The 14,416-nt window shown below is 41.7% G+C and overlaps 3 protein-coding genes across 3 annotated transcripts; 2 read left to right on the top strand and 1 right to left on the bottom strand.

The window, feature by feature from the left end:
- Window positions 1-558: 558 nt before the first annotated feature.
- LOC308328680 (leukotriene B4 receptor 1-like) lies at window positions 559-2,234 on the bottom strand. The gene has a single exon (XM_080782707.1). It carries the CDS (start codon window positions 2,152-2,154, stop codon window positions 1,156-1,158), a length of 999 nt encoding a protein of 332 aa, XP_080638833.1. The 5' UTR covers window positions 2,155-2,234; the 3' UTR covers window positions 559-1,155.
- Window positions 2,235-4,100: 1,866 nt separating this feature from the next.
- LOC308328358 (G-protein coupled receptor 182-like) lies at window positions 4,101-4,898 on the top strand (the record flags this gene model as incomplete). The annotated part of the gene is made up of 1 exon (XM_080782134.1): window positions 4,101-4,898. One exon carries the CDS (start codon window positions 4,101-4,103, stop codon window positions 4,896-4,898), a length of 798 nt encoding a protein of 265 aa, XP_080638260.1.
- A 2,604-nt stretch (window positions 4,899-7,502) lies between these two features.
- crls1 (cardiolipin synthase 1) lies at window positions 7,503-14,171 on the top strand. Its single transcript, XM_080782703.1, has 7 exons — window positions 7,503-8,130; window positions 9,230-9,367; window positions 10,280-10,409; window positions 10,724-10,809; window positions 11,080-11,148; window positions 12,015-12,106; window positions 13,708-14,171. Exons 1-7 carry the CDS (start codon window positions 7,675-7,677, stop codon window positions 13,808-13,810), a joined length of 1,074 nt encoding a protein of 357 aa, XP_080638829.1. The 5' UTR covers window positions 7,503-7,674; the 3' UTR covers window positions 13,811-14,171.
- The last annotated feature ends 245 nt before the right edge of the window (window positions 14,172-14,416 follow it).

The following is a 14,416-nucleotide window of genomic DNA, read 5'->3' as shown; positions in this document are numbered from 1 at the left end:
AGGGATGCTGGGTTTCAAGTGGTTAAACGTCAAGTATAAAAGTTATTTTCAGTCTATCCTATAATGGAAACTGATATCCTCTCAAGTTTTACTCCATGACATAGTGTATCTTAGGGGGAAATATTTGCATATTTATGCATACCGTAATATAACATAAGAGTTATATTAGATTAACAATGTAATTTAGGGGTGCCGTGAGTGCCCTGAGTCAAAAAAGTTTGAATCTATTGAATTATATTTAAACTATCATTCTTTGTTTTCTGCATAATGAATGGAAAAATGTAGAAACTAATTGAAAATACATTTAAAATCAATAGTATAATTTTCTTTGATTGGCACCATAATATGTGCTAACACACAAACATCTAGAACAAACAATTACTAATTGTACTATTTGGTTAGATTTGAACAAAAAGGTACAATTGATAATTTAGGCATTTATCCAGATGGATTTACAGTAAGCAAGGTACAGTAAACACAAGGTAAAACAATGAATGCATAGAGACAGTGTAGCGCCTCGGTAATCTATAGGATCACAGTTCATATAGGTAAACCAAACTAAACATTAATAATATCAAAAAATAATAATATGTACATTAAAACTATAGGATGCCAGGTCAACAAACGAACCTGCCATCTGTCTACATGAAATAAAAAATAACAAATAGGATAACATAACATTACATCTTAACCGTTGTATAAGATGCCTGCATGGTTGTCAAGGCTAGGGAAAGTGCTACGGCAAGTGCTAAAGTGTCTGAAGAGGTGAGTCTTCAGATTACGGTGAAAAATTGGGAGTGAGTCTGCAGTTCTAACTGCAAATGTACTTTTTACTCCACTACATTTGTTTGATAGCTTTAATTATACATTAAAGTTTTAGATAAATATTGTAATGTTAAATTGAGGATATTGCACATTATATATACACATATTACATAGCAATATAAAAGTATAAAATATATATTAAATTAAGTGGATAATAATCAATACATTACAGTCCAATATAACATGATATACATATACAGTATTCTGCATAATGAATATTTACTTTTGCTACAATCATAAATACATACATCAAAATGTACTTTAGTCTGTTTTGATGCCAGTACTTTTGTACTTTGACGTAACATTTTGAATACAGGACCTTTACATCTATCAGATTATATCTACACTGGTATTGTTACTTTTACTTTGGGTACTTCTTCCACCACTGCTCTGCAGAACATCTTCCCTCTCTCTGTTCTTTGGCCAAATCTTCCGGAAAGAAAAGGCGTAGAGAAATGGGTCGATGATGGCACTGAACACTGGCAACCCGTCGACCACTCTGGCGTCGTCTGTGAAGCGCAACAGTTTAGAGGCCACGTCATGTTGTGATGTACGGAGTGAAGTCCCCACTAGCCCCACGATGCTGACGATGTGACTCGGAACCCAGAGAACGACGAAGGTTATGATGATTCTCGAGATCAGCTGGCTTGTTCTCTTGTTGCTGGACAGAGCTGTCTCTTTCACCTTCCGGTAAAGGCAGACGTAGAAAGACGACATGACAGAGAAGGGCACAATGAAACCCAACACTAGTTCAACTACGGTGGCGGTCAGATTTTGCCCTTCCAGCTCGACTGGTCTGCTGCAGACCGGATGTCCATTCTTTATCCTGCCCATTGAAGCGACTGATGGCCATGTCACAAGGCAAGACACCACCCACAGTCCCACCAACAGAGCCCTCTCACCCTTTCTACCTATTCGTGCCCAGCTGCGATGATGAAGGACCTTCACAAAGCGCTGTACGCTCATCAGAGTTATGGTGAAAATGTTGGCGTAGAGGCTGCAAAAAACCAAGAACGAGATGAACTTGCAGAGTCTATTGCTTATGTCCCACGGCCGTAGCAAGTCAACGATCCCCGCAGGCACAGTCATCAGACACAGTAAGTCACAGCAAGCCAAGTTCACCATCAAGAGTTGAGTGAAGTTGTTTTTCTCCAGTCTGCGTAATAGAAGCACCAGCACAGCCACATTCCCAGGAATGCCCAAAGCACAACACAGGCCTAAAAGCACAGCTGTGGTCACTTCTGCCGGGCTTCGGGTAAGTTCCACTTGGGTTAGGTTGGTTGAAGAAGCCGGGAGACTTGAGTTGTAGAAGAGGGAAAGCTCTTCCATTTTGGTGGAGAACGGAAGGTGTTGATGTTGATGACTGACGAGTGGTTTGGTCTTTGGGGTTTATATAGGAAGCCACATAAAGCAATTCTCTTATACCACTCCGCATCACATGACGTCAATCAATGAAGAGGAAGAAAGAACAGTTAAGAAATGGTCATTCAGGAAGGGGAAGTGGTTTTAAAATTGTCAGCATACAGTACAATGTCAAAATAGAAATAAAAAGGCCCTGCCCCTGAAAAGGATATTGACTGAGTCATTCTTGCTCTTTCAGATGACAATGACATATATCTAGATAAACCTTACCCCTATCTGAAAGACTATATTTCTTCTAATTATACTGTACACACCTGATTGCTAAGATAAAGCAGGACTTTTTTGACTATTGGTCAGCCATTCCAAATTCCTTTCTTGATAGAATTAATGTAACCTCAATTATTTCAAAACCTTACCTGTCATCTATCACACACATTATTTCAGAAGATCAATGATTCTAAGTATGTGTAGAACGAGAAAAATGGATGCCACTGCTATATCCTATACAGTATACAACATAGATTAGACAGCCTTGTAGTAATTCTCACTATAATACATTCATTGTTTGGAAGGATGAGGAAACACTGTAATTGGGTTTACTCACCAATATTGCACAACCCATATTTCCCCCAGCAATTAAGAAATATTGTACTTTCTTTTTTGAGGGACGCTAGCTAATAGCGCTAGTAATAGTGGCTGGCTCTAGTCAATGTGCATAGTTACACATGCACATTCTGTACATATGCATTAACATTGTTCAGTTGGTCAGTACACAATTTCACATACGTACATAAAAAGGTTTACAGATCACAGAGCAGATTTTGTCATCTGTATTGTCCCAAAAGGGATATTTTTAAAGAAATATAAAATCACCCCCATGTGAAGTGAGGGGCGCTCTTATGATTATACATCATCTCATGAACAGCAGAATATATGTGATTTGACAATCAAGGGAAGATTTACATCGCAGGCAAATCGGCTAACCAGATTGTCAAATTTTTTATTTTGAACCCGCATCATAGATTAGTTGTAATCCGCCACACATGTTGGGAGCCACAGGTGATTTTTAACCCGCAGCACAATTAACCGGCCATGCAGGTCTGACTAATGGGATGTCTGACTTATGGGCAAAAAAAATAAAAGGTTATTATATGAGATAAGAGGTTTCCGGCCACAATATATTGCTGCTGTCCTGAGAAAACATCTTCGTAACTTCTTCATATTACAACGTTTCATGTTTTTCTTTGAACATCCTGTCTGCAGAGATTGGGTAAGTCCAATATTTCTCAACTCTATACTTGCAAGGTGCAAAGATATTTGTCCACCTTCACTCATGCAATGTCTACACCGTACAAAATATCCTACATAACACACACAACACACAATAGTCAAATAAATCCTGCTTTATTTTAGCAATCAGGGGTGTAGGCCTACAGTATAATTAGAAGAAATATAGTCTTTCACATAGGGGTAAGTTTATCCAGATATTTGTCATTGTCACCTGAAATAGCAAGAATGACTCAATCAATATCCTTTTCAGGGATATTGTTTTTGACATTGTATGCTGACAATTTTAAAACCACTTCCCCTTCATGTATAACCATTTCTTAACTGGTATAAGAGAATTGCTGTTTGTGCTGTCCTATACAAACCCCAAAGACCAAACACTGGTCAGTCATCAACATCAACACCTTCCGTTCTCCACCAAAATAGAAGAGCTTTCCCTCTTCTACAACTCAAGTCTCCCGGCTTCTTCAACCAACCTAACCCAAGTGGAATTTACCCGAAGCCCGGCAGATGTGACCACAGCTGTGCTTTTAGGCCTGTGTTGTGCTTTGGGCATTCCTGGGAATGTGGCTGTGCTGGTGCTTCTATTACGCAGACTGGAGAAAAACAACTTCACTCAACTCTTGATGGTGAACTTGGCTTGCTGTGACTTACTGTGTCTGATTGCTGTGCCTGTGGAGATCGTTGACTTGCTACGGCCGTGGGACATAAGCAATAGACTCTGCAAGTTCATCTCGTTCTTGGTTTTTTGCAGCCTCTACGCCAACATTTTCACCGTAACTCTGATGAGCGTACATCGCTTTGTGAAGGTCCTTCATCATCGCAGCTGGGCACGAATAGGTAGAAAGGGTGAGAGGGCTCTGTTGGTGGGACTGTGGGTGATGTCTTGCCTTGTGACATGGCCATCAGTCGCTTCAATGGGCAGGATAAAGAATGGACATCCGGTCTGCAGCAGACCAGTCGTGCTGGAAGGGCAAAATCTGACCGCCACCATAGTTGAGCTAGTGTTGGGTTTCATTGTGCCCTTCTCTGTCATGTCGTCTTTCTACGTCTGCCTTTACCGGAAGGTGAAAGAGACAGCTCTGTCCAGCAACAAGAGAACAAGCCAGCTGATCTCGAGAATCATCATAACCTTCGTCGTTCTCTGGGTTCCGAGTCACATCGTCAGCATCGTGGGGCTAGTGGGGACTTCACTCCGTACATCACAACCCGACGTGGCCTCTAAACTGTTGCGCTTCACAGGCGACGCCAGAGTGGTCGACGGGTTGCCAGTGTTCAGTGCCATCATCGACCCATTTCTCTACGCCTTTGCTTTCCGGAAGATTCTGAAGAACAGAGAGAGTGAAGATGTTCTGCAGAGCAGTGGTGGAATAACTACCAAAAGTAAAAGTAACAATACCAGTGGCAGTGTAGATATAATCTGATAGATGTAAAGCCAAGGTCCTGTATTCAAAATGTTACGTCAAAGTACAAAAGTACTGGCATCAAAACAGACTAAAGTACATTTTGATTGTAGCAAAAGTAAATATTCATTATGCAGAATACTGTATATGTATATCATGTTATATTGGACTGTAATGTAGGCCTATTGATTATTACCCAATATATATTTTATACTTTTATATTAGCCTACTATGTAATTACATGTACGCCGGTATATATAATGTGCATTACAATATTTATCTAAATCTGCAAAGTATAATTAAAGCAAACAAATGTAGCGAAGTAAAAAGTACATTTGCAGCTAGAACTGCAGACTCCCAATTTCTTTAACCGTAATCTGAAGACTCACCTCTTCAGACTCCACTTTAGCACTTGCCATAGAACTTCCCTATCCTTGTCAACCATGCAGGCAGCAGTCTTATACAACGGTTAAGATGTAATTTGTAATGTTATGTTATCTTATTTGTTGTTATGTAGACAGATGGCAGGTTCATTTCTTAACCTGGCATCCTATAGTTTAATGTACATATTATTATTTTAAAATATTAAGGTTTAGTTTGGTTTACCTATGAACTATATGATCCTATAGATTACCGAGGCACTACACTGTCTCTATGCATTCGATGTTTTACCTTGTGTTTACTATACCTTGCTTACTGTAAATCAATCTGGATAAAGAGCCTCTGCCAAATGCCTAAATGATCAATTGTACCTTTTTGTTCAAATCTAACCAAATAGTACAATTAGTTATTTGTTTGTTCTTGTGTTAGCACATATAATCATTTGTGCGCCTCTTCTTGCTTCTCACTGTAGTTTAACATAGGTGTATTTATTTACAGAAACAGCTTATAACTCGACAAATTTGACTGCACATACTCTGAGACCTGTCACTGTTCGTAACCACACGGCTGGCTCAATGTGAAAGAACTCAGGGCGAGGCCGTGCACCCCTTCCTCCTTCGCTCAGTGTGGTTTCCTCCATGTTTCAAATTGTGGACAAACCCTGGTGAATGTTGCAGAGCCTGGCATAATTTCAGAAAGAAATACGGGGTGGCAAAAAATAAGTTACCATATAATTTCTTAAATAGAGGATATATGTGCGTTGAGAGCTTGTAGTATCAACTATTTTTATTTGTTTGGGGCCGAAAAGAGAAAATATTTGCCTATATAATCACCTTCCCAAGATAGGGATGCCACGTTGAAAGTGGTTAATAAATGAATGGTTGCATACAATAAAATGCTTATCAAAATGGCAAATCGATTGGAGGGCATAAAATAACTGAATTTAAGGTTAAATGTGAACACTATCCCCTGATGTCCAAATGATTCCCCTGGAATGATGATTCAACTCCAACTTATCTACCGTTTACACCCACCTGGTTCAACGTGGTGCATAACTTTCATAACATCATGTGTAGAACGAGAGTTTACAGCTCTGCATCCACTTCATGCTCAATTTATGCTTATTCATATAGGCTACGGCGAGTCACGCGTCCCAAATAGATGATCTACAAGCTCACAATGCGCCGAATGCCTCTTCACATCATGCGATGGATCATAAAGCATTACTAAATTAAACATAGCCAAGTTTCACAAACATCATTTCATTATTATTTGCATTATATACTGATCCGAAATTATTGAGTTCTTGTTCCTCGTCGGATAAGGTCACACCAGGCCTTCTTCGATCGCACCAAAAATGCTTTTGTCTTGCAGGGAGGGTTGGGTTCAACTCCCACACTTACAAAGGTCTATAAAGACTGATGTAGTGGTTTCATAGTTAACTCTATACGTTTTCGCCAGCTGCCGGGCGTGGCTGCACTAATACATTTGGGACAGGCCCATCAAGAGTTTGGAATTTGAATGGACAAAAGGGAGACATTGAAGAGGAAGGATGGATGGGGAAGGATCAACATTATGGAATGTCAGAACAGGTTCTGACAATATCCATAAGGAGATCTAAGGGTTTGAGGTTTGAGGTCAGATGTAGAGTTGCTGCATGGTCAATATTGATGACATCAGCGATCTCCATATATGGAGTTAACTGCGACAGCAGGTCACATTTATGACATCAGGGTCTCCACATCTCCATCCCTGATGATGTCACATGTGTCTCAGTCTCACACACACACACACACACACAGTTCAGTTGACCTGATAAATTGACAATAAAGTCTGACATGCAGACAGTCTCTCACACACACACACACACACACACACACACACACACACACACACACACACACACAGGCATTTACATCAGATTCTGAGTTTTCACTATGCTTTCAACTATCGGTTGGGAGGTGTGTTGCACGCTGATACATTATAACTTTTTGAGGAAATCGCCACCGATCGGAGAAAAAAAGATTTTTATTCAACATTACGGAACTTATACCCGCCGATGAGAATTGTAACATCCGTGGCCCTAATATGAGCATTTTACATTTGAAATTCTGAACGTTTATGTAGATGTAAGGGCTGTTAATGGAGCCAGTGCAAAAAAACTGGATGAATAAAGTTCCACCGTCATGATGACAGCTTCACGACGCTTCCGTAAAGTAAAACACATCTCCGTCATACATACGGCAACAACATGGCGTCGTCCGTTCGCTCGTGAAGAAGAACGGCCAGGAAACAAAGTTTTGTGTTTAATAAAATAAAATAAAAATATATAAACATGAAGACATTAACAACATCGACGGACAGCGAGAGACCTCAGTCGTCCGCTCGCTAAAACAAACAAACAAACAAGTAAACAATGGGGCTCGAGGTGTTGTTCTTGTGCGCTCGAAGGAGTCACGGCAGCGTGCTGCTATGCAGGCGAGGAGTCCGCTGTCTGCTGGAGGAGGAGGCCGCACGACGCGCACCCGTCACGGTCACCAGACGGAGCCACTGCGGTGGTTCGACTCCCACGGCGTTTCCACCAGCGCGCACGGACAACTTCCACGCGTCGGACCCGTGGAGGTCGTCCTTGCAGCGCGCTGCTGGACACCGGTGGTCGCTCCACCATTGGCAGCTCTACTGGGAAGGAGGGGGAGGACTGGGAGGAGGTCATCATGGTGGCCTACGCCGGTCTCAGGTGACAACAACACGGGGTCTGTGCAGCCAGGCCCCCGGTGGTAAACAACCCCACGAGCCCCGGGAGGATTCCACCACCACCACAACAACAACAACAACAGACGCGGGACAAGGCCTGTTCAAATTTAATCAACTTGTACGTAAAAGTGGTATGACTGACTGGGAGGGAAGGACATTATGTGATATGTCCCATTGGTGGTTCTCAAACTTTACTTTACGTTTACGTACAACAGATAGACTTGTAGTTCACCTACACAACTTACAAAACGTGTGCATGATCTAGAAAAATAGAATGCCATTAAAGAAAAGTTCACAATCACATAGAATAGAACAATATTGTACACTCCATGATACAGGAATGAACTGTCTCCAGTTTGTTATGCATCATAAGATCCACGGGCCAGTTTTTGGTTCAATTGTTACACTGTTGGAGTCAGATGTCAGACGCTCCCCCAACACAGCCGAAGACCGAAGTGCCATTGAGCCAGACAATGAACCCCGAACTGCTCCAGTGGCCAACAGTATAAGACTGGTTGTACTGGTGGTCAGCTCCCAGGCTTTGTGTGTGCGCAGGGCGTTGCTGAAAATGAGCACTTGTGCTCAGCTACTACGCTGGGTAGATAGGCTACAAATAACATGCAAACGTCTGTTTGGTTCCATTTCTGCACTGTCAGAGTTATAGACCTGTAAGGCTCCATTTGGTTCAATTTGTACACAGAGTTGCAGATCAATAATTTACATTAGGGTCCATTTGGTTCTTGACATATCACGTCATATGACGTCCCAAAATGAACTGGAACAAGAAATGGGTATCTTACTATCTATACCACCTTCTGGAAAACTAGGACAAAAGAAAAGGACAGCCGGTCTCGCTTTTACTTCCCATATCCATATGACATCACATAGGTGGCTCTTGCCTCTTTAGAAGACCAGTAGTAGGCTGTGAGAGCGTACACTTAGGAACCGACCTGATCGTCACAAGCCCCACAATCTTCCCAAAATTCTGACCCTATAATGGCATTTTTCAGGGTGACAAACAGGAGAAAATAAACGTCATCGAGTCCGACCTTTCTCTGTTCCAGCGACACACACTTGCAAAATCAAAACATTTTCAATCGAGACATTTGTAGAATTGGCCTCTAGTATAGACTAGTCTCTGAATATTTAATATGTGAATGAATACCTATTCATCTGTATCCATTTATTCTTGACGTGAACGCATTGTGTTTCTGCAGTATGAGAATCCCTGGACAATCCCAAACCTGTTGTGTGTGTGTCGGATCGTTTTGGCGCCGTACCTGGGCTACCTGATAATCGAACAGCACTTTCATTTGAGCCTTGTTCTGTTCACGTTGGCTGGAGCTACGGACCTGGTAAATATCTCACCTCAAACAAACACACACACACACACACACACACACACACACACACACACACACTAGTGTTTACTACTCTAGTAAAGATGTGTGTGACTGTGAGCACACATTTCACTCATTTGATTTAACCCTATTTTGGGGCGTGTTATAAAAAGGCGGTGTCTAATTCCTTTTTAAAGGACAGTGTAGATATGTTACCTCACACAACCTGTAAATGCCTGAATCAACAAAATTATTTTACCACTTAAAGGTAGAGTAAGAGATATTTATTGGTTAAAACAAAACGCCAAACTCATTACTGTTACTGAACAAACACTCTATACTATTATATTCAGCAATGATTATGATTACTATCACAATAGAGCTATTGTAACGATTTGAACAAGAGAAAATCACTTTAACCCTATATCTTTGTAATAGTGGAAATAGCCAACCGTCTTTCAGGTAGGTTGGGGCCAAACGCCAAAGGGTTCCAATATACCAAAAAGTAGAGAGATCTACAATATCTACTGCACAATATCACAATGCATCACACTGTGAGCTTGTGATCTTGTGCAGTAGTAGAGAGGAATGTCCATACATTTTCACACATTTCAACAAAATATCAGATCTACAAGCTTACAACACGTCACGTTGTGACATGTAAGCTTGTAGATCAACTATTTCCACTTCCACTATTGTTTTTTTGGAATGTATTGTATGTCAGTGTTTTCTTTGTATATTTACCGTAAGTTATTTGTCATATCTGCCCTGTGCAATTTGATTATGAAGCCTAAAAGGCAGAAACAGAAATACAAATTGTAAACACAATTAAATCGTTAATCGCAATTATTTGTGTGACAATTAACTTAAATGTGTAATCGTGATATCCCTAGGCTACATCTCTTGTTGGTTCTCTGTGTCTCACAGTTAGATGGCTACATCGCCAGGACGTGGCCCAGTCAGAAATCGGCTATGGGCAGTGCTCTGGACCCGCTGGCTGACAAGATCCTCATCAGCTTTTTATATGTCAGCCTCACCTACGCTCAGCTTATACCAGGTATGACCTGTGTGTACGTGTGTGTGCACATGCACGATAATTATCATCACCTCAATTTTCATTGTTGTCGTGTTTCTTATAAGTTGACATTATACTGTTACTGTACTGTTTTATCTTTTGTACTTGTGTTTTGTGGTGGTGTTTTTCGCTTTACGTATTTTCACTATTTTTAACAGCCTGCTCAGGACTACAGATAGAAAATGAGCTCTTGTGGCACATTTACATGGATGTGAAAACTGAAATGTTCATTGTCCTGACTAACTAAATAAATAAATAGAAATAGAAAACAATAATAATCTTTGTACGTCTCCCAGCTCCTCTGACAGCACTGGTGATCTTCAGAGACGTTGGTTTGATAGCTGCAGTGTTCTGGGTCCGATACAAGACTGTACCCGCACCGGTAAAACATACTGTATTTATAATTCAAATTATTTAGTGGTACAAAATACAATTATGGACACGTCTTTTACACATGATGCACACACACACACACACACACACACACACACACACACACACACACACACACACACACACACACACACACACACAGCTCGATGGTATAAATGTCTTTCCTTCTCTGTTAAATATACACTTTTAAGTACTGTTATTTCACCTCTCTGTTAAATATACACTTTTAAGTACTGTTATTTGACCTCTCTTTCTCTAGGTGACCTTGAGCAAGTTTTTTAATCCCTGCTATGCCACAGCCCAGCTCAAACCCACGTTGTTTAGCAAGGTGAGGCACACACGCACACACACACACACACACACACACACACACACACACACACACTCACACTCACACTCACACTCACTCACACACACACACAGAGTGTGTGTTAATTCGTAAATCAACACTATATATGATCATACAAAAGCATTGCGTCACACAAAAGCATTAAAAGTAACAGTTTTGGACACATGAGGTTTCCACTGGACACTGCAACTCGTAACAGAACAGAAGTGAACATGTAGCAACAAGTCAGATAGACAGAACAGAACAGGACACTATTGATTACTGCTGTTAGTAAAAGTTAGTCTGAGCTAGTTTAGACTGAAGTCTCTACTTTAGATTAGTATGACAGGCAGAGAGTGATAAAAAATAGAAATATCAACAACCAAGCTTTGATTTAGATTGTATTCTGCCACTAGGTGGCACCGTTGTGTTAACTGTGTGCACATGCATACATGTGCTTACTTTTGTCACTATACTTGTGAGGACCAAATCTCCTTCAAGTATGGTAGAACTTGAGAAATAGACCTGGTATTCACAATGGAATGGTTGGGTTTTATGATTTAAAAACGTTTTAGGGTTAGGCTTACAATTAGGAAAACATTCTGGCTGGGATTAGGATTGTGTTGTGTAGAGGCTAGGATTAGTCACTTAGAGGTTAGTTGTAGGTGTTGGGGGTTAGCGCGAGGGTTATGGCTGAATATTTGTGCTGGTGTTGTGCACTAAAAATAGCTCATCTACAAGTTCACAACGTGTCGCAGAGCTGTTGATCTGCTATTTTTTGGCTTTAGTTCTTCTGGGGTGAATAAATAATAAACATGACGTGTGTGTGTGTGTGTGTGTGTGTGTGTGTGTGTGTGTGCGCGCAGGTGAACACAGCCATCCAGCTCCTCCTGGTGGCAGCGTCGCTGGCCTCTCCGGTCTTCCACTACACAGACAGTATGCTGCTGCAGTCGCTATGGTAACTAACAACACATACATTACATACCATGCTTTTAGTCTCAACGTTGGAGTTCTTTCCTTTTTTTTCACACTCGAAAGGTTCCTTATACTGTAAGCAGTCATTAGACACGTTGTGTAGGCCTGTCACAATTATTACATACTCGTCTATTCGCAATTATTTGAGATAATCGCAATTATTTGAGATAATCGTAGTTATTTCGTTTTAACACGGAGCCCACCAGAACCGTAGTAACCATAGGATTAAATTAATCGTCTAGCCTGCCAGAACCGTAGATCAGTTCGTTCTTTAATCCATGTTTTCATCCGATCGAATTGTTAGCTGCCGCTCGTTAGCATAGCAGTCAAAGTGGGACAGTGGCCGCGGCCATTTTGAAGATGCGCGAGCATCCACTTGCACTCTTATGTGCTGCTTTCAATGGCCTGTATCTCCAAATCGGCACAATGAATGTCGTTTCTGGTGAAAACAAGGTTTTTCAACGGCCGACAGCAGGCGCTGTGATACTCACGGCTGGGTTTTTCCACCACCGACCGAGAGAACAACAACCGGTGAAGACACCACACAGCATTTTGTCATTGTAACATCCAGTTACGGATGTTTGGCTCTTCAAAATAAGGGTTGCGCGTGATGAAACCTTGGCAATGCGCGATAGATAATCCTGGTGGCCAGACGGTTCATTGTCATATTTGTCTCCATGTTGGAAAACCAACATACATAAAAGAAAAGCTGAAATAGCCGATCTAAAACCGATACTTATTTTATTTTAATTTACTTGGAAAGTGAAGAGGCAACCATCAGGAAGCGTTTCGGCTCCATCGCCTTCATCAGCTAATCTCCTATCATTAGCTGATGGTCAGACAAGCCCCTCCATCGTCGCTTCCAGTCATCCCGGTTCTCCACACATCTGGCCAACTCGTTGGTGCTTTGCGCTCCTGCGAGTACATCCACGTACAGTATGTTAATGTGGGACGTACTCGTGACTCTTGGTGTCTTTGGCAGTGTCCTGCTATCAGAGTAGGAGAGTAGCAACATGCTTTGATCTCCCCGCAAAGCGGGTGCCTATGGGCTATAGTTCCAAACATTGGTCCTATGGCTGGAACTATCCTATTGAGATAGATTGAGCACTTCCGCATTCCATTGTTACAATGGTAGTCAACGCTAGAGTTCATACACTGGCCATGAAGCCGAAACACGTCCGTTGATCGCCTGTGGCCGGTTAACTTTTCAACGGTGACTGACTACAGTATCTTGTATTGTAGGTACATCACAGTGGTGACTTACTACAGTGTCTTGTATTGTAGGTACATCACAGTGGTGACTGACTACAGTGTCTTGTATTGTAGGTACATCACAGTGGTGACTGACTACAGTGTCTTGTATTGTAGGTACATCACAGTGGTGACTGACTACAGTGTCTTGTATTGTAGGTACATCACAGTGGTGACTGACTACAGTGTCTTGTATTGTAGGTATACCTCACAGTGGTGACTGACTACAGTGTCTTGTATTGTAGGTATACCTCACAGTGGTGACTGACTACAGTGTCTTGTATTGTAGGTATACCTCACAGTGGTGACTGACTACAGTGTCTTGTATTGTAGGTACATCACAGCGGTGACCACGGCTGCGTCGGGCTACAGCTACTGGCACTACGGGCGCAAGACGGTCGAGGTGCTAAACGCCCAAAAACGACCAGAACAGTAGGTTGGAATAAGTCGGAACAGAAGCGGAAATGTAACTGTCACCCGTACGCTGAGAATCCATGACAGTGACGTGCACGCTATCAACGATGGCAGGGGACTAATGACTCGACTGGCTGTGGACTTAAGAGACATAGCCACAGTTAAAGCTGTGTGGATATGCACAGTGCACACACGCACGCGCACGCACGCACGCACACACACACACACACACACACACACACACACGCATACCTATAAGTCCTCTGGCTGGAGTTTTGTTTTGTTTTTAAACCCAGAGTTTACCGTGGTTATCATGCCAAGCAAAATCATTGTCATGTGATTAACGGTTTTGTAAAGCGATGATTAAAAGTAAAAAACAAAAATGTTCTGTGTGTGTGTGTGTGTGTGTGTGTGTGTGTGTGTGTGTGTGTGTGTGTGTGTGTGTGTGTGTGTGTGTGTGTGTGTGTGTGTGTGTGTGTGTGTGTGTGTGTGTGTGTGTGTGTGTGTGTGTGTGTGTGTGTGTGTGTGTGTGTGTGTGTGACTCTGACTCACATGGATAGGGTTGAAACTGGGTTTTTCAGCAGCGTTAAGTCAACATGGTAATGGACATGCATTTTTAGCATGAGCA

The sequence above is a fragment of the Protomyctophum bolini genome (genome assembly GCF_963924005.1).
Source record: "Protomyctophum bolini genome assembly, chromosome: 14".
Taxonomy (NCBI): Eukaryota; Metazoa; Chordata; class Actinopteri; order Myctophiformes; family Myctophidae; genus Protomyctophum; species Protomyctophum bolini.
The sequence above is the reverse complement of the archived record's forward strand: the minus strand, read 5'-3'. Positions and strand labels throughout refer to the sequence as shown.

Bases quoted from the DNA above. Each gene is read 5' to 3' on its own strand.
- crls1 (XM_080782703.1), top strand. From the start codon at position 7,675: ATGGGGCTCGAGGTGTTGTTCTTGTGCGCTCGAAGGAGTCACGGCAGC. The intron at 9,368-10,279 runs GTAAATATCTCA...TGTGTCTCACAG, and splicing joins TGGCTGGAGCTACGGACCTG to TTAGATGGCTACATCGCCAG. The intron at 12,107-13,707 runs GTAACTAACAAC...CTTGTATTGTAG, and splicing joins ATGCTGCTGCAGTCGCTATG to GTACATCACAGCGGTGACCA.
- LOC308328680 (XM_080782707.1), bottom strand. From the start codon at position 2,154: ATGGAAGAGCTTTCCCTCTTCTACAACTCAAGTCTCCCGGCTTCTTCA.